At 54.7% G+C, this 19,426-nt stretch overlaps 1 protein-coding gene across 4 annotated transcripts in view; it reads left to right on the plus strand.

The window, feature by feature from the left end:
• Positions 1-19,426, plus strand: part of GOLGA3 (golgin A3) — a 46,607-nt gene that overhangs the window by 15,364 nt on the left and 11,817 nt on the right. For 2 of the 4 annotated variants that reach the window (XM_082641547.1, XM_082641548.1), the window contains exons 5-16: positions 1,936-2,594; positions 3,042-3,153; positions 5,001-5,307; positions 7,465-7,667; positions 10,001-10,138; positions 11,658-11,819; positions 12,090-12,458; positions 13,462-13,539; positions 14,526-14,789; positions 15,844-15,938; positions 16,653-16,872; positions 19,279-19,422. In XM_082641547.1, the coding sequence (XP_082497673.1) occupies positions 1,936-2,594; positions 3,042-3,153; positions 5,001-5,307; positions 7,465-7,667; positions 10,001-10,138; positions 11,658-11,819; positions 12,090-12,458; positions 13,462-13,539; positions 14,526-14,789; positions 15,844-15,938; positions 16,653-16,872; positions 19,279-19,422 (2,751 nt within the window). The remainder of the gene's footprint in view (positions 1-1,935; positions 2,595-3,041; positions 3,154-5,000; positions 5,308-7,464; positions 7,668-10,000; positions 10,139-11,657; positions 11,820-12,089; positions 12,459-13,461; positions 13,540-14,525; positions 14,790-15,843; positions 15,939-16,652; positions 16,873-19,278; positions 19,423-19,426) is intronic. The other 2 variants (XM_082641549.1, XM_082641550.1) reach the window with 2 other exon arrangements.

The raw sequence follows: 19,426 nt of genomic DNA on the forward strand, positions 1-19,426 counted from the left end.
CCGTGACTTCTTTTCTGGCATACTTTTTGCTGCACATCAGTTTTTTTGTTTGTTTGTTTTTGGCTGTGTTGCGCAGCTTGCAGGATCTTAGTTCCCTGACCAGGGATCGAACCCGTGCCCACTGCAGTGGAAGCACAGTCTTTTTTTAATTCAATTTTTAAAATATTTATTTATTTGGCTGTGCCAGGTTTTAGTTGCGGCACATGGGGTCTTCATTGCTGAGTGCAGACTCTTCGTTGTGGCATGCAGGATCTTTAGTTGCCGAACGCGGGCTCCTTAGTTGCGGCATGTGGGCTCTGAGTTGCAGCATGCAGGACCTAGTTCCCTGACCAGGGATCGAACCCGGGCCCCCTGCATTGCGAGTGCGGAGTCTTAACCACTGGACCCCCAGGGAAGTCCCGGAAGCGCAGTTTTAACCACTGGACCGCCAGGGAATTCCCTGCACATCAGATTTGAATGTTTACAGTCAGAACTTTCAGTTTTTGCTGTTACTTCTTTTGGGGCTCATGTCATATTTGAGAGGATCTCCCCGTTTGAAGGATATAAGTAAATTCACCTCTGTTTTCTTCTTATGCTAAGAGTAAGAGATAGTGTAAAAAGTATTAAAAAGTTGTGTTTTTTTCTGTGTAAATCTAATCCACTTGGAATGTTTTGGGTGGAGGCGAGAGGTGGGAGTGAGCCTCTTTGTAGACAGCTGGCCAGTTTTCTCAAATTGCTTATTTTGTAGTCTGTCTTTTCCCCACCGGTTGGAATGCTACCTTATTGTGGTGCTTCTAAAATATCTATAGACCCCACCTATGCTTGGACCAGTTCCTGGGCTGTGTTCTGTGTCATCAGCCCACCTGCTGCTTTTCTTATTCTCAGTGGATCTAATTATGGCAGCTTTATAGTGTGTGTGACCATCTGGGAGGCCCCTAACTCTTCCTTGCTACCCGGGCTCACGTATCCTTCCTCTCGCATCCCAGCTTCATTCCGAGATGCTCTTCGCCCACCTTGTCCCTTGCCACTTTGGGATTTTGCACTAACTTTGTAGAATAACATAGAATATTAATCTGTAAGAGAAAGTCATGTTGATTCAGCGCCAAGGAATGGTGTCTTCCCTCATCTCCAGCCTCATTCAAGGCCACTTGGGAAGTTCTAGCTAACATGATGATATGAGAAAAAGAAGTAAGAGATACAAATATTGAAAAAATAGGAGAAATGTTGTTATTTGCAGGTGTTGGTTACACCTTGGAAAAATGCTGGAGAATCAACTGAAAAATTGCTATCATTATAAATTTATAAAAATATAAAGTTATTAAAATAATTGGGGTTTAGAAATTGTCAGTTTCAAATACAAATATGAAAAATCAAGTTATCCTAGTATCACCAGTTATGAAATTAGTGGGAAAAGATAATATTTACAATATCAACAAAATAATAAAATATCTAAGTATTAAATTTAAATGACAACAAAAATGGTTTAGACTCTAGATAAACACTACATAACTTCCTCTGTCGAGGGTCAGGCAACAGATGTGAATAAATGGGGGGAAGTGGCTCATTATCCCCTCAGTAATTTTAAATTTAAGGTAGTTCTAATTCAACAGGACTTTTTTCTTAACTTGAAGAAAAATTTCAAGGTTTATGTAAAAGAATTATCATGGGAGAATAGCCAGGAATATTGTGTGAAGCAGGTGTGAGGAGGAAGGACGTGCTCTGGCGGGTGTTTGGAAACGCTGTCGGGTCAGAGTCAGGCGTGCGCTTGGCCCTCACCCGGGGCCCCGTGGAGGCAGCGAGTCCCAGAGCCCGGGAGGCCTGTGCCGCGGCCGCGTGGCGGGGAGCCCTCGCTGTGTGATCGGTGTGGCCGCGCGGCGGGGAGCCCTCGCTGTGTGATGGGCGCGGCCTCTGGACGGCGATTTAAACATAATGTTTGTACTTTCTTTTCCTTCTCAGTCAAGTCAACCTGTAACTAAAACGAGACTTTTTAGCACACTTGATCCTGAACTCATGTTGAACCCAGAAACCTTACCGAGGGCCAGTGCCGTGGCTATGACCAAAGAATATTCCTTCCTGCGCACCAGCGTCCCTCGGGGGCCGAAGGTGGGCAGCTTAGGGCTCCTGGCACATCCTAAGGAGAAAAAAAGTTTCAAATCAAGCAAAATTCGGTCTCTGGCTGATTACAGAACTGAAGATTCCGACGCTCGGAATTCTGGTGGAAATGTTCCGGCTCCGGACTCTGCCAGGGCCTCCCTGGAGCAGAACCGAGGCAGCGGGACGTCAGTGGTGTCCGAGCTCAGCCTGGGTCCCGAGGCCGACGCCCGCCTGGAGGATGCGTCCCTGACGGGGGACAGTGTGTCTGAGGCTGACGGGACCGAGAGCGACAGCTCCTCCTATAGCAGTGTCTCTGCCCGAGGGACGGCTGGCCTTCCGGTGGACACAGGGGGTGTGCGCCAGGCCCCCTCTGGGGTCAGCAGCCGGGAGATCGCCGCTGGTGCCCTGGGCCAGCTCCCCTCCATCTCGGATGTCCTCCAGGCCGCAGCCGCCGAGCACCAAGAGCAGAGGCAGAAGGTCAACGGGGAGACGCGGCGCCGGGCCGACAGCATCTGCAGCAGGTGGGGGACGCCGGGCCCACGAGGCACTGCCTTCCTCTCTGAGTCCCCCCCTTGGTCTTTAATGCTTCATTTATATGCACTCTGTCTCTTTGTAAGAAGTGGAATTGGGTCGGATGAGTAATCACTTGCAGTGTTAAGATATCCTCCTGCCTTCCAGGATCTGTGTAGACCTGTCTCTAAAACTGCACAGATGTGACGGGGGCTCACGTCTCCATGAGGACGTTCTGGCCATGTGGTGGCTGAAAAGGCCATGCTGTGGGCGGGAGTGTTTATCGGTAGCATGCCTAAGAGCTTTGGCTCACTACCTCAATCTTTTTTACTTACTTTTTTAAACACTGGGGGAGATGAGCAGAGGGGTGTGGAATTTGGAGAGTGTGGATGGTGTCAAGGAAAGACAGTGATCGGTCATCTTCCCGCCGTCTGATCCTTTGTGCCTTTATCCTCCAGCGTGTCCGTGGAAAGCTCTGTTGCTGAAACTCATGATGAAATGTTGCAGGTTCTTAAAGAAAAAATGAGACTCGAAGGACAGCTGGAAGCTTTATCATTAGAGGCTAGTCAGGTAATGCAGATTTGATGGATGTATCAATGTGCCATGTCTTTGAGAAGAATGTGCAGTTCCTGTTCGTGTGTACAAAGTTTTACGCGTGTCTTTAGGAATAAGCTTTAGCAGCAGCAACGCAGCAGCCTCGTCTTCTGTAGCTGTACGTTTTTGTCCGCTTGATTTGTCAGCCACAGAAGGAGGTGTGCTGGTTTTCCCGCTCCGTGTGGTTTCTCCCTGTACCTCCGTCAGGATCTGCCTGGGAGGCTTCCTAGCTCTGCTGTCAGAGACCTAACAGTCCATGACAATTAAATCTTTGGGGTGGATTTCACCTTGGTGAAATTGTCATCTTTGCCCCTTTAGTACTTCTTTGCTTTTTCTGATACGGATTTTGCTTTGTCTGGTTAGCATATGCCTAAAGAATCATTTTCCATCCCCTAATTTTCAGCTTTCTGATCAACAATTAGAGTAACTCAGTTCAGCTGCCTTTGATCCTCTGCACTTGGCACAGAGACGGGGGAGCACAAGGCACTGGGGGAGGTGAGGTCGAGGCAGGGGACTGTCCCTTCCCCTCAGGAGCCTGCGCTGTGCGGGCGGGGGAGCCGTGCACACGAGACTGCTTGCTCTGCTGAATGTGCTTCTCACGTCTGATGACTTTTTTGTTCACACGGTCCTGGGACACAGACTCTGTACATGAAACTCTAAACTGAAGAGGTGATTACCGCGGTGTCGGGGTTAATTTCAGTTGCACACGATTTTCACTTTGTCCTCCTGTAGAACGTGACCTCAGCAAGTGCGTGTCCACCTCCCCTGAGTTTGATGCCCTGAACAATCGAAGCACCTTAGCTGGCTTTTACTTTACCTCCTTATCCTCCTGGGATTTGATTTGCTCTTCGGTTGTGTCCAAGCCAAGATCTTTGTGGATTGTTACGGGTGCAAAACTTTTTGGCATTTCTGTGATTATGCTGATTATACTGATTACAAAATCTTATTGCGTTTGCTCAGTTAACTCATTTTTTGGGGGTATTCTTCCGTTTGTTGAATTTATTGTTTGTCTTCACGACATTGGTCTTCAGCTATTGTGTGTTAACGTGCAGCTGTCTGCTCTTCTTTGCATTTTGAAATGGCTGTACACGCACACCCTGATAGGCTGACTTCAGGGTGGGTGGGAGATGCTGATGGGTGGGTAGGGGTCGTGCCCTTTGCTCAGTGTCTGTTTTCAGCTGCCCCTGGGGCCTAGGGCTTCTCGAGGCCCCACCTCTCCTCTCCCTGCTGGGTGCTGTGGACAGTGGTCCCCGCGGCCCTGCCTCGTAGCACAGACTGTGCCTCAGGCTGCTCCGTGCCCGGCGGCCCTGGCTGCAGCCCCTCCAAGCCTCTCCTGTGTAATGGCACCCTTTCCCCGCAGACGTGTTCTGTGGGTTTTGTTTTCCCCAGATTTGAATCTGGCTGCTCTTCGTCTTTTAGAGATCCCTCAGCACTCCGGGTATTCTCGCACTGTGTGTTTGTGCATGCTTGTGCGCTTTTTTGTTTTGTGGACAAATATGTTTTCCAGCGTCCTTGTGGGTGTGTGGGTGCTTGCAGAGCTTTTCCCACGTGCTGCCCTGCTCAGGTGCCACCGTACCGTGCAGAAACCAGGCAGACTCTGTATTCGCCCCTCCTGCCTCTTGCGCCTGTTTGGAGAAGCCCCTTCTGTTTGGATACCTGTACTGCTCGGGGTGACTGAGTGTTGTGGAAACACGGTGCTTCCCTGTAAAGTCCACGTGTCGGGCACGGTGCTCTGTCTCACTGGCCGTGAGCCCTCATAGCACGCAGGGTGGAAGCGACTTAGTTTCCTGAACGTCAGCGTGGCTGTGTGTGGGTCTTTCCAGGCACTTAAAGAAAAGGCCGAGCTGCAGGCGCAGCTGGCCGCCCTGCACACGAGGCTGCGGGCACAGCTGGAGCACAGCCACAGCAGCCAGCAGAGGCAGGACTCGCTCAGTTCGGAGGTGGACACCTTAAAGCAGTCTTGCTGGGACCTCGAGCAGGCAATGAGCGCTCTGCAGAACCTTCTGGAAGCCAAGAATGCTAGCCTGGCCTCCTCCAACAGTGACCTGCGGTTGGCAGAAGGGCAGTACCAGAGACTCATGGCCAAAGTGGAGGAGATGCAGAGGAGCATCCTCAGCAAGGACAACACAGGTGAGCATCCCGCGTCTGCGCGTCTGTCCCTTAGCCGCGTGCAGGCGCCTGGGGCTGTGCCCCTGGTAGGGGTTGTCCCGTCTGCTCTGAGGACTGACCTTTGTCACGTCCGTGCGCTGGGCGTTATCCTCCCTTCTGATTGATACATGAAGTGTCCACTTGCCTAAAGTAGTGTTGTTTTTGGTTCAGCTTGAGGAATCCTGCACGTTTTTGCATGCGCATCAGGGGGGCGGCTTAGGTCTTAGAAATGGACTTTGAACCCCTGACTGTCAGAAGTAATCGTTTCCACTCTTCTGCCTTCTCAGTCCATTGTCGTTTGGGGGCTAGATCTGCCTGCTTATTCCAGAATTGCAGGTGCCATTTAAAATATTTAAAAGCAACACTTAGACTGTTGAGTAGTAGATCTTTATTTTCCCTTCCATAAGTTCAGGTTTTGGGTCTAGCTGGATCCCCGTGGGAACCCCCTCTGGAATGATAGACAGATGGAACAGTGGAGTCGGGGAACCTTGCTGGTGGGCCCGGCGTGGCGGACCCGTGTGTCCTTCCCTCGCGCTTTCTGCTCATCCTGGGGGCGCGTACTCCATTCCCAGAGCCCACGCTCCACACACGGCCGGCGCCAAGAAGTGTGGTCTGTGGGCTCACGACATCTCACTGTGCTGACGGGACGAGGGGGAGAGGGGGTGGGAGAATGGTGCTCAGAGCCCAGGGCGTGTCAGCCCAGACCCTGGTCCTCCAGCGCAGGCTGGAGAGATGACGTTCTCGTCCCCGAGGTCTGGGCGTCTGAGCGACGTGAGCGGGGTGCGGCGGGGCTGCTGTGAAGAACCACGTCTACCGACGTGGAGTCTTGGCCGTAAGGCTTGTGAGACGAGGTTTCAGATCTGATGAAATAAAGGAAAAGTGACAAACCGCTGTGGCAAAAACTTTATCCGGATCCTGGGGTGGGGAAAGCACCAGCTGAGAAATGAACAGCCGACTGACTTTAGTCTCTGAGCATTTTATGGTACTCAATCCCTTAAGAAAATTATAAAATCCAAGAAGCTCTGTATTGCTCTGGGTTGCAAGGCCTGGCCAGACCAGAGCTCGCAGGCAGCAGTCTGACCCGCACCCAGCACAGTGCCAGCCTCCCCACGCCTTGCTGTCGGTGTGTCTGCTGGCTGGGGGATTTGGGGGTGTGGGGGAGATGCTCCTGTTGCCATCCTAAAGCCCCATTGCTCTGAACTCTGAGGCACATCTGTCCCCAAGGATTTCCCATCAGGGGTCATGGATCCTATCGTGTTTTTTTGTTCTGTTTTAAATTTTTGGAAGCTATCATTAGAATCATACGTGTTTTCTTAAATACTTGGTGTAATTTATTGCTAAAATAATTGCCTGGTTTTGTTTGTACTGTGATTGGGTTTCTCCTGATTTCCTGTCTGATCCCCTTCCCGCCCTGCCCTCAACAGTGACCGTATCAGCAGACCAGCAGGGTTCCGTGTGTGTACCATTCCTGAGCTCCCGTGGCAACGCCGTGGACACACAGTCGATCTCATTGTTTGCAGATGGGCTAATTGTGAACTCCCCGACCCACTAACTGTATTCGTACCCCCATCAGTACCCACAGCTCTTTCTGGTCATTGGCAGATAGGTGCAGCGCGGAGGAGGGTTGCGGTCACCTGATGTGCAGAAAGGCTCCGCCTTCTTGGTTCAGCACGAGTACCACAAGTGTCCTTTAATGGTCGATTTAGTGCCACGTTTTTTGCATTTTTGTGCTTTTTGGGGTGGTTTTGCTCTTTATGATTAACCCCAAACACCGTGTGGTGTTCCTAAGTGCAGGAAGGCCGTGATGTGCTTTGTGGAGAAAACGCGGGCGATAGACAGGCTTCGCACAGGCACGAGGTACAGCACTGTCGACTGACAGTTCAGTGTTAATGAACCAACAGAAAGAGAAACAAGGTGTCTTTCAGCAGAAGCTCACGTAAAACAAGGTTGATCAGTTGATGAGCAGTGACCGGACCCTAACCGGGATGCCCGGGAGCTGTGGCTCGGCGCTTGCGGTTGCATGTAAGGCATCGTGCCGAGGAGGAGGAGACCCAGCGTGCGCCGCTGTCTGCGGAGCCGGCTTGACGGGACCTTTGGTGCGGCCGGGCTCCCCTGAGCGACTCTGCTTGCTTGTTTCAGTGCATGACCTGCGGCAGCAGATGACCGCCTTGCAGAGCCAGCTGCAGCAGGCGCAGCTGGAGCGCACGACGCTGACCAGCAAGCTGAAGGCGTCCCAGGCCGAGATTGCATCCCTGCAGAGTGTCCGGCAGTGGTACCAGCAGCAGCTCGCCCTGGCCCAGGAGGCCCGGGTCCGGCTGCAGGGCGAGATGGCCCACATCCAGGTACAGCCCCCGCGGTGGCCAGCGGCTCATGCTGACCATCTGGTGTGGAACACTTGCTTTGTCCCTAAAGTGAAGCGACTTTTCTGAGTTGAGATTTCACCCACAGGTTTTTTGAAAATCTGCTGAGCACCCGTCTAGCCCACACCCCACCACATGGGCAGGGAGGCCCTGCGGGCAGGGGTCACCGCCTTCTGTGACCTTCTGACACAGGGAGTTTCACAGCTTCTGCTTGAGCATTTTAAATACTAAACTCCCCTTCTCTGGGACGTCCTGTGTTCCTCGCTCTGAGTCATACATCCCGTCCCCTCTCTGGAGTCCCTTTTTGTCGTTGGAACCCAGCTGTCAAATCCACGCCTGCGGGGGTCTCGGGCCGCTTGCTCCCCGGCTTTCCCGCGCTGTCACCGCCTCCTGTGGCGCGTTTCTTACGTGCACAGGGCGCAGCACACGCCACCTCCTGGCAGAGCTCTCCGGCTGCCTGGTCACCAGATCCTCCCAGAGAACACTCGTTTCCCATATCCTCGCTTTCTTCCTGTGTTGTTAGGGTACCAGAGTGTCAGCCTCTGATTCTGCATGAGTGGGAACAGGTGTGAGTCCAGGTCTGCAGGGTGACCGGGGCCGAGGCGAGCTCTCGGGAGCAGTAGGCAAGATGCTGAAATGCACTTTGCTCCAAATCTCAGTGTTTGGACTAATTGGACCGATTGTGAGGGTGCTGATGGTGCCTTGGTCAGCCTGTCTTCTTTTTGAATTTTGCTGTGGGTTTTATTTTATCTCCCCACTTTTTTTTTATCCAGGTAAAATATTGTACCTTTTTTGTTACAATATTCAAAACATTGAAACTTTACTTCTCAAGTAGAGGACGTAAAGTACTAACTCCACCAAATGCTCCTTTTTAAAAAAATCTAAAGTCTACAAATATACAAAATAGAATTTAGAAAAATTTGTTGTACATATTCTATTCTATTTATTTATTTATTTATGGCTGCGTTGGGTCTTCGTTGCTGCGCGCAGGCTTTCTCTAGTTGCGGTGAGCTGGGGCTACTGTTTGTTGCGGTGCACGGGCTTCTCATTGCGGTGGCTTCTCTTCTGGCGGAACTCGGGCTCTAGGCGCACGGGCTTCAGTAGTTGTGGCTCCCGGGCTCCCGAGCGCAGGCTCAGTAGTTGTGGCGCACGGACTTAGTTGCCCCACGGCGTGTGGGGTCTTCCCGGACCAGGGCTCGAACCCATGTCCCATGCATTGGCAGTCGGATTCTTAAGCACTGCGCCACCAGGGAAGTCCTTATGTTGTGTGTTTTTTAAGCTAGAGGACCTGGCTTAAATACGTCCTTAGCATAAATAAGCGTTTGTTCTACTTACCATGTGCTTGGAAATAATTGCAAGTCAATGCAATTTTGAAGCTGTCGTGCATTTTATTTGAGGCATAAAATATTTAAAGAAGCCAGATTTATATCCTGAGCTAAGTCAGAAATGGCATTTGGAAGACAGAAATGGAGAAAGAGTCCAAGGGAATGGCAGTTTGAGAACCATAACTGCTTTTTTCAAATACCTTTGACACCCAGGTTCAGCATTCCTTAATTACCATGTGTGATACATTTTCAGCCCCTTTTTCCAGTAACATGGAAGTGTCCCAGGAATGTTCAGGCTGGAGAAGAACGCAGGGTAGTCTTTATTCTTTTGTTGCCTTGAGGTGAAGTCCCGGCGAACGACGCCTTTCCTTGCTCTGGGCAGCTTCCATCTTAGACCCTGAAGCTCACAGCTTCTGGTTGCATTGGGCACCTGTAAGTCTAGGTGCGTTCACGTCGGCTCTGAAAGGGACGTGCTCGCAGGTCTGCACGGCCTGGGTCAGACTGGGGCGGATGCCAGTGGCACTTCCTGGGAATGGCCAGGGTCAACCTGGTGCGTGACCAGGACAGTCGGGGACTGAGAGGGCAGGGCCTAAGGTGTGTCTGGCCATGGGTCAGTTTATCTGATGGACAGATTCCTGGCTGTCCCTGCCGCCCAGATGAGGCCCCTCATCTCCGGACTCAGGGATGCCCTTTCAGTGGGAACTGTCACGTAGGTCTTGCAACAAACCTCACCGTCGTGGGGGTGGTGAGCGCTGACTTCTGGGCTGCCGGCTGCTCCTCATAGGTACACAGACCCAGGTGGCCTGAGTGTCATGGTGGCTGCCAGGAGGGTGGGCAGGGAGGCCCTGCGGGGGCGGTGGTCCTGGGGAGCGGCCCTCCCCAGGGCCAGCGCCGTACAGTGACCCTCACCCTGGTGGCCTCAGGGACTGGCTGGGCTGTGCTTGTGCTTGGAATCTGGCAACCTTCGACTTGTGGTGTTTTTCTTTGAAGATTGGACAGATGAGCCAGGCGGGCCTCCTGGAGCACCTGAAGCTTGAGAATGTGTCCCTGTCCCACCAGCTGACGGAGACCCAGCAGAGGTCGATCAAGGAGAAGGAGCGCATCGCTGCCCAGCTCCAGGGCATCGAGGTGGGGCCGTGCTTCTGGGGCTGCGGGGTGTCAGTGTTGTCTTGGGGTTTGTGGGTTTGTGGGGTTGTTTTTTTTTTGACATTGATCAAGGTTAGGACAACATATCAATACATACACCTATATGTAAACATCAGTACTACATATGTGCGTACGTATGCGTATCTTTTAAAATACTCCTTTGAACCATGTGCAGTGATTTAAGGTTTCGGGATTCTGTTCCTCGTGTTCCCCGGATGCTCATCCCCTCCCTCGCCTCTGCATTGTCCGAGGTAACCTGGGCCTTCCTCTGAACTGCCCAGTTCTGGCCTCAGCCTGTGTTACCACTTCACGCTCCAACAGCCACGTGGACTGGTTAGGAACGTGTCCAGCCGCCTCTGTGGATTATCCCAGGGTAGGGAGATGCAGTGGCTTTGACCTGTGCTCTTTGTCAGCTGTGAGACCCTGGACTTAATATCTTAACTCTCTGGGTTTTGTTCCCTTTTCATTAAATATGGATAACAATACCTACTTAATAGACTTGTTGGGAAAAGTAAAGAAGAAAAGGGGTACACGGCATCCTGGCATTGTGTACCGAGAACCTCACGGTCACACAGAAGGTCGGTGTTCTGTGACTGTGGTCTCCCATCTCCCCGCTTCTCTGCACGTGCTCCTTTGTCCTCACAGATGACGTGGATGATGAAAGACAGTCGTGTTGTGTCAAACACATGCTTCAAGGGCTCAGTGTCAAAGAACTAAAAAGATTCTAAGTTATAAGCTAATGTTTTTTCCCTAAGAAAACTCCTAGATGTTGGGTCTTATCTACATAGTCAGGATGTAAGGAATGCCATATTTGCCCCACGGCCCCTGGTCTCTAGTCTTACCAAGTGGCATCCGGAAGTAATCTTGTGGGACTTCCCTGGTGGTCCAGTGGTAAAGAATCCGCCTTCCAGTGCAGAGGACCTGGGTTCTATCCCTGGTGACGGAACTAAGATCCCACATGCCGTGGGGCAACTAAGCCTGCGCACCACAGCTACTGAGCTCGCACGCCTCAACTAGAGAGCCTGTGTGCCGCAACGAAAGATCCTGCATGCCACGACTAAGACCCGATGCAGCCAAAAATAAATAAGTAATCTTTAAAAAAAAAAAAAAAAAAAAAGGAAGTAATCTTGTGAAAGAGAGTGTGCCGTGTATCACACCCCGAACAGCCTGTCTTCACGCAGGTGGCGGCGGTGGCGGCTGTGGCGGTTTTATTCACCACTTTATCCCAGTTCTTAAAACTGGGTTGTCTGCTTGCTTCTCTCTTCAGCCAGGCCCGAGGGTCAGCAGGGGAACCGTGTGTGGAGGAATCGGCCGGTGGCCTGTCTTGGCAGTGGGAGGGCGCCAGCTTTCTGCCCCCGTCCCCTCAGGCCCTCTCTCTGTGGGTCATGGACAGGATAGTGATGGGAACGATGGCTTCTCTCCAGGGCGGTGGGTTTGCCCGCTGAGGCTGTAGCTACAGGTTATCCTGCTTTTTAAAAAATGCTCTGTCTTCTGGGCCCAGGCTGACATGTTGGACCAGGAAGCTGCCTTTGTGCAGATTCAAGAGGCGAAGACGATGGTGGAGGAGGACCTGCAGAGGAGGCTGGAGGAGTTTGAAGATGAGAAGGAGCAGCTGCAGAAGACGGTGGCCTCAGCAGCGGCCCTGGAGCAGCAGCTGGAGCAGGCAAGCCCCTCGGTGGCTCTTGTCGCTGCCCTGGGGCCGCGGCCAGCCTCACGGGGCTCGTTTGTGCTGGTCTGTCAGTCATGTCGTCAGACCCGGCAGGGGTTCACTTCAGCTCGTGGTCTTCTGTGCCGCAGCTTTACGCAGAAGGCTGCCTCCAGAGCATCGGTCCAGACTGTTTAAAACCCAAGCACGGAAAAAGTACAAACTCTTGGAGCACACGGTGTTTTCGTTCAAGTGCGGTTACATTGACTGTGGTTCCTTTTTTCCTAGGTGAAGCTGACTTTGCATCAGCGAGACCAGCAGCTTGAGGCTTTGCAGCAGGAGCACCTGGACCTGTTGAAGCAGTTCATCTCGATGCAGGAGACTTTGCAGAGCAGGGAGCAGGCCCTCGGGGACCTGCAGGTACACTACGACGAGCTGCAGGCCAGGCTGGATGAGCTGCAGGGGGAGGCCGCCGCCAGGGACGACGCCATCCGTTTCCTGCAGAACGAGAAGATCGTCTTGGAGGTGGCTGTGCAGGCAGCCCAGAGCGGCAGGGAGGAGTTTGATAGAGAGGCAAAATGCCTGGAAGAGGGTGCCCAGGACACGTCAGAAACTTTAGAGCAGTTGACACAGGAATTAGCCATCAAGTCCAGCCAGGTAATGCAGTTTGCTGTCACTTTGTTACGAGTGGAAATCACATATACAAGAAGTAACGCTGATTGTTTGGTCCTTTGTTTTGTTTGTTTGGTTCGTTTTTGTGTGTGTGTGTGTGTTTTGTTTTTTTGGTACGCGGGCCTGTCACTGTTGTGGCCTCTCCCGTTGCGGAGCACAGGCTCTGGACGCGCAGGCTCAGCGGCCATGGCTCACGGGCCCAGCCGCTCCGTGGCATGTGGGATCTTCCCGGACCGGGGCACGAACCCGTGTCCCGTGCATCGGCAGGCGGACTCTCAACCACTGCGCCACCGGGGAAGCCCTGGTTCTCTTTTTTGAAACATGGAAGAACGCTTCCAGGGGAGGGCCCAGGGCTCAGCTGGGGAAGGGGCCCACAGCAGCTGATGGGGTACTTCCGGTCCTAGGTTAGTGGCTAGGTGTGTAGATACCTGGCTGAGAACTGGGAACCGAGTTGTTTGGGGCTTTGAAAGTAATCTGCCAAGAAACACCAGCTTCAGTGCACCTATGATGAGGAGCTCAGACTTGGGAAAAGCAGCGGGGAGCTTTGGTTCTTTCCTTCCTGACTGCCTGACCGAAGTACAACACCCTGGACGTGTTGGCAGGACGGTGGGTGAGCGTGGGGAGACGGCCGAGGGTCCGGCTGTGTGCGCACGTGACCTAGCACGCCACACCCGGGAGCTGCCATGCTATGATGTGGGTGAACAGTAAACAAATACAGACGGAACAAGAAAGCTGCAGGGTGTGGAGGAAGTAGAGTTAGTGTCGGGAATGGTTTCGTCTTCGAATCCCGCTCCATGAGCGTCGAGGACAAGAGAAAGTCGGCACGTTTTCCCTCCAGGAAGTAGGTGCGATTTCTCTGCAGGCGCTGACCCGTCTGTAACCGTCTAGGACAGGAGGCACGGAGGCAGGTCTGTGCACACGTGTCCCCCTGAGGCACAGGGCCCTCCCGGAGCCATCAGTGTAATGTCTGCACACATGTCCCTCATAGGTGGAGCACCTGCAACAAGAAGCTGCCTCCCTGAAAAAGCAGGCACAGAAAATAAAGGAACAGTTTCTTCAACAAAAGGTAAGAACGTGTGGTTAGTTTTCTTTCTGTGAAACAAGTGCACGAAGAAAATCCTGTACGTTTAATCTCTTCACTGGAAGAAAATAATTCAAGAGGAAGGTAACAACTAGACTCCAGCTCTTTTTTTTTTTTTTTTTTTTTTTTTTTTTTTTGCTGTACGCGGGCCTCTCACTGTTGTGGCCTCTCCCGTTGCGGAGCACAGGCTCCGGACGCACAGGCTCAGCGGCCATGGCTCACGGGCCCAGCCGCTCCGCGGCATATGGGATCCTCCCAGACCGGGGCACGAACCCGTATCCCCTGCATCGGCAGGCGGACTCTCAACCACTGCGCCACCAGGGAGGCCCGACTCCAGCTCTTTTAAGGCACTTCACTGATTCTGAGATGCACTCCTCACCCCTCCCGTTTTTATACCTCTGAAGTCAGGTGCACTTTCAGGGTGGGGTTGGCATCCAGATCATGCGGACCACGCCCTGCTGGCACATCAGAGTGAGTGCGTGCTGCTTCCACAGCGGCCGGGACTCCTGTGTAACGTTGCTTTGAAAACAATCGCACCACGATCCAGCACTGAGATCAGGCAGTTGACGTTAGTGAAGCCTCTTACGCTGTCTGGGGAGCGAGTGCAGAGCAGCACCAGGGGTCTGAGGACGGGCAGCCGAGGGCGTCGTCAGTGGTGGCGGGTTTTATCACTGAGGTGCGAGCGGGAGTGCCTGTCAGGAGCCGGGCAGGGCACGTGGAGCGGGAAGGAGTGGCCACACTCCCCCGAGAAAGTGAAGCAGTCAGGGCCCCCAGCGGCTGGCATGGCTCCCCTGTCCATCACCCAGTCCTGTTTAGGTATGTGTCTCAGAGAGTGGTATCTCGGATTTGGTGAAATATGTATCTTCAGCCCTAGAAAGTTATATAGATAAGTGGTGAGCATTTTTGTTTAAACGGCTTGAGCCCTTGGAAGACCCGCCCCGCGGGCTGCAGCTTCCGGCCTGTTTGGGCAGGTGATGGTGGAGGCCTACCGCCGGGACGCCACCTCCAAAGACCAGCTCATCGGCGAGCTGAAGGCCGCAAAGAGGAGGCTGGACTCGGAGGTGAAGGAGCAGCGGCAGGAGGCCGTCAGACTTCAAGGGGAGAAGCGGGCTGCGGAGGTGCAGCACTCACGTCTGCAGAGGGAGGCGTCACAGGCCCGTCAGCAGGTGGTGGATCTTGAAGGGCACCTCCAGTCCACGCAGAGGGAGCGCGACGAGATGGAGACGCACTTGCAGGTCTGGGGACGCCTTTGACTTGTGAAGGTTCAGCCGAACGGGCCTGGGGCTGTACGGTGGGCGGGGCGGGGCCTGTGGAGAGGTTCTGGAGAAACAGACTAGAGTAAGGCCCTCCTGGAGCTCAGATCCAGGCGGAGGAGAGCCGTGGGGGGGTCCTGAGACAGTCCGAGCCGGCGTTTGAGTGGGCGCCGGAGAGAGGCAGCAGGGGGCGCAGGGCACCGTGGGGTGAGCGGGCGCACGGGGACGTGGGCCGGGCCGCCTGCAGCAGCTGCTTTGGGCTCCGGGCTTTAAGGGCGGTGGGGCCGGATTTGCTGTGCACGCACCAGGGCCCCCGTGGCCGGCGGAGTCTGTGAGAGACAGCGGTGGCTGTGCCGCTGAGGGTGTCTGGCACGGGGCCGGGGAGAGGGAGACCTCAGGCCGGGTGCCTGCAGCTGAGGAGCGTTTCTGAGGCAGGCGGTAGACCTGGGGAGAGCGATGGGCAGGGTGTCAGACTGAGGGCTGCGTCTTACGTGTGACGTGTCAGAAGTCCCACAGAGGGCTGGGCAGGTTCCAGGGAGGCAGGTAGGCTGGAGGCCGCAGCTGAGAGCCATGAGAGTGCAGGCGGGACAAGAGGGCCCGGGGACTGTGGGGAGCCAGGGGCTGGTGGGACCCCCGCAGCTGCGGGACGCGGGGCTCGCGGCTGCAAGGGCCGAGCCGGTCCTGGGGGGACAGTGCTCATTGCACAGGGGGAGATGGGGCAGCGGGCAAGGCCAGGAGGGGGTGTGAGGCTACCCCGAGGTGCTGGGAGAAGCCGGGGAGGGGACCGGGTGGGAGCCGTCGCCTGAGGCGTTCTCGTTGGCGGCTCTTCCCGCCTGTCCCACCAGCGGCCTTGACACGGGCGGTGCAGGACCCTCGGCCTCCGTGAAATGGCCGCTTTTCGCGGGGTCCTCGGCCAGGGTCTTCCTCAAAGCCCGTGTCCTGCAAGGCGGCCCTGAGAGGAGGCCAGTCCGACATTTGGGCTTCAGGTGGAAGTCTTGGCACTCCTCATTTTGTCTCTTCCTCCCTTTATTTGAAGTCTTTGCAGTTCGATAAAGAGCAGGTGGCTGCTCTCACGGAGGCCAACGAGGTGCTCAAGAAACAGATAGAAGAGCTACAGCAAGAAGCCTCGAGGTACGTGGGTGTGGGGCGCGTGCTGGCGGGAGGCCGGGCGGTGGGTGTGAGCCGTGCGGGCCCCCCCAGCACTGTCTGTCCAGCCCTCGCGGGTCTACAACAGGTGGCCTGGGAAGTTAGAGTCCAAGTTTAAAGCTGGGAAAGTGATTCCGTCGTGATCTGACGGTTATACGTGGGTGTGTTCACACATCCTTTCACAAACACTCCCCGTTTGTTTTTGTTCTCATTTGACTTTTCATGTCAAGCGCTTGTGGCAGCGCCCTTCGCACCCCCAGCGCACTGCCCCAGGTGCACACCTGTGCCCGTCCTCACCTGGCCCGCGCCAGGCCTTTCACTCGCGCGGCGTGTCCCGCACCGCTCTGCTCTGTCAGCGCTGATGTACTGTGAGCCTGAGTGTTGGGTTCCTTGCTGCTGGTCAGGAAGAGCGCTGGAAGCTTCCGTTTGGTAGGAGAGGAGTCTTCTCTGTCTCCACAAGGCTGTTTAAGCAGCTCTGAGAGGGGAGCAGGACACACGAAAGCACGGTGCTGGGCTCTGTAGGGAACACCCACCGACCACATCCTGGGGAGTTGGATTCTGGGCAGCGCAGTGCTGGAGAGGGTGGAGCTGGGGGCAGATGAGGGTGGAGCTTGGATGGAGACGCACTTGGCCTTTGCTTGGTGTGGCAAGTGGGTCGGAGGTGAGCTGAGACTTCCTTCTATCTCTGCCACGCCCCAGGGCCATCACCAAACAGAAGCAGAAGATGAAGCAGCTGGGCTCAGACCTGAGCAGCGCACAGAAGGAGATGAAGACCAAGCACAAGGCCTACGAGCACGCCGTGGGCATCCTCAGCCGCCGCCTGCAGGAGGCCCTCGCGGCCAAGGAGGCGGCCGAGGCCGAGCTGAGCCAGCTGAGAGCCCAGGTGGCCGGCGGCGGCGGCAGCGACCACACCCTGCACGTGGGTAACCCGCCTACTCCGCCGGTCACAGAGAATCGGTGCAGGGGGCTGCAGGGGCATGACGTGTACAGGCACCTCCCCTCCGCATCCCTCCTAGGAGGGTCTAGAAAGGAGGTATGGGGCCAGCGTGTGGGCAGCGTTTCTTCAGAATACCTCGCAGTAGCAATGTGACCGGGGGTCTGATGCTGCGTGTGACCCCTGCGAATGCGTGCGGGGCGCTCGCCCTGCTGGCCCTGGCCCTCCTCATGTCTGGGGAGCACCATGCGTGGGGTGTGAGAGGGCTTGGGGTGAGGGTCAAGGGGTCCAGGACAGCCTTTTGGACAGGTGGCGTCTGAACTGGTCTTGCGTGATGGCGGGCACCTCAGCAGAATGCTGCTCCTGTGCGCTGGGTCTGGGGGGCACGGGGCCAAGTAGGGGTCTGGCTGGAGGGGCTGGGGGCCGGAGTCGGGGGGTTTGGAGCGGACCTTCCGTGTGACAGAGAGCGAGCTGAGACCTGGCTACTGTCCTGTCGGGAGGACCCAAGGCCAGGAGAGGCTGTGACGGTAGCTGAGGTGATGGGAGCCAAGTGCAGGAGCCGATGGGAGGCGTCTCGGAGGCCAGCGGGGGCGGGTTGCCGACGGCTCTGCGACGGACGGCTCTCAAGGTGGACAGCACATGTGACATAGTGGAGGGAAGTGCCTGTGAAACGCTCGGGTCCGGGAGGCAGAGGGGCCTCTGCACATGGCAAGGGCTGAGAGCCGCTGGGACTGTCCTTCCCCCGTGGTGTCCTGAGGCGAGAGAGAGCCTTTGGCTTTGGGTTATTGTTTAGGGTGGGGGACCGGCAGCAGGGTGGGCACGCGCGCGCGCTTGTGTGTGTGTGTGTGTGTGTGTGTGCGCGTGCATGTGTGCATGTGGTGGAGGCTCTCAGGTCTCCTCTGGGCGTCACACTGTCACTCTGTCAGTCACGAGTGTCCTGGTCCCCAGATCCTTGCAGTCTGGATCTGACCACCTCCTTTTACTTTGGCTAGTGGGTATAAAACTCTGCGTTTTGTTTATCACCCACCGATTTGAGTCATTTCCCTTATGCTTAGTAATCGTATTTTTTTCTCGTCTTTGTTTCTCCTCTCAGTTTAAGAATTCGTAAGTTCGAGGACACTGTGGCATAGCGTGGTGTCCTCTTGTCAAAATACATAAATTCAGTATTCCCTCTCACATGCTTACTTTTTACATTGGGAGGGGGGAGAACTTACTCAGTTGCAACTTCCTTTTTACTTTAAAATCTCTCTCTGTTTAATTCTTTGACTTACATGGTACCAGCAGTGGGTGTCACTGCCATGCAGTCTGTCACCCCCTTGCTGCACAGCCGGTGGCAGCTGGGCAGAAGCATAGCCTGGGAGCCAAAATCCTGGTTCAGCCTGTACTTCAGCCCTGGTGAGGTGGGGTCTCAGGCAGCTCACTCACCTTGCTGATCCTCAGTAAAACGGAGGCCGAGGATAACCAACAAGGACCTACTGTGCAGCACAGGGAACTCTGCTCAATATTCTGTGACAACCTAAATGGGAAAAGAATTTGAAAAAGGATAGATACAGGTATATGTAACTGAATCACTTTGCTGTACACCTGAAACTAACACAACATTGTTGATCAATCCTACTCCAGTATAAACTAAAAAGAAAAAAAAAAAAATGAGGCCGATGGGGCTTCCTTGGTGGCGCAGTGGTTGAGAATCCGCCTGCCAGTGCAGGGGACACGGGTTCGAGCCCTGGTCTGGGAGGATCCCAGGTGCCGCAGAGCAGCTAAGCCCGTGAGCCACAACTACTGAAGCCCGCGTGCCTAGACCCTGTGCTCCGCAACAAGAGAAGCCAACGCAATGAGAAGCCCGCGCACGGCAACGAACAGTAGCCTACGCTCGCCGCAACTAGAGAAAGCCCGCGCGCAGCCATAAAAATAAATAAATAAATTTATTTAAAGAAAATGAGGCCGAGATGAGGTAAATGGTAGAGCCTCCCTCACTAGGACGGCTCTGTGGAGAGACACCTGTGAGGTGCTCAGATCAGCGCCTGCCCCACAGCAGCAGCAGGAAGAGAGTGTGTGCGTGTGCATTTGTGTGTGTGTGTGTGAGCACGTGTGTGTGCACACGCGTGTGGCATTGGTTACCTTGTGCCTGGTGCAGCTTAGTTGCCACAGACGGTAATTGGTAGCTCTTATCTTTCTGTGTTTTCAAAGCATTAAGTGAAAAAGTGAGTTTGTGAGTCATTAGTCATTACTGTGTGGCTACCCGGTAGCTGACCACGTCCTGTAAGGGAGAGGGAAGGCTGCAGGGAGCCGATCACCTGTCGCGTGTGGTCGCAGCCTCGTGCCGTCGGTGCTGAGCCGGGCTACGTGGTGGGACCCGTGACCAAACCCACCTTCCGTCCCGGCCCTCAGGAGCGGGTCCAGGCCCTGGAGGCGGAGCTGCAGGCTGTGGGCCACAGCAAGAGGATGCTGGAGGGGGAGCTGCAGGAGGTCATCACGCTGACCGGCCAGCAGCTGGAGGAGCAGCGGGAGAGGGTGCTGGAGCTGGAGGACGAGGTAG

Source organism: Mesoplodon mirus (assembly GCF_964341445.2).
Source record: "Mesoplodon mirus genome assembly, chromosome: 13".
Taxonomy (NCBI): Eukaryota; Metazoa; Chordata; class Mammalia; order Artiodactyla; family Ziphiidae; genus Mesoplodon; species Mesoplodon mirus.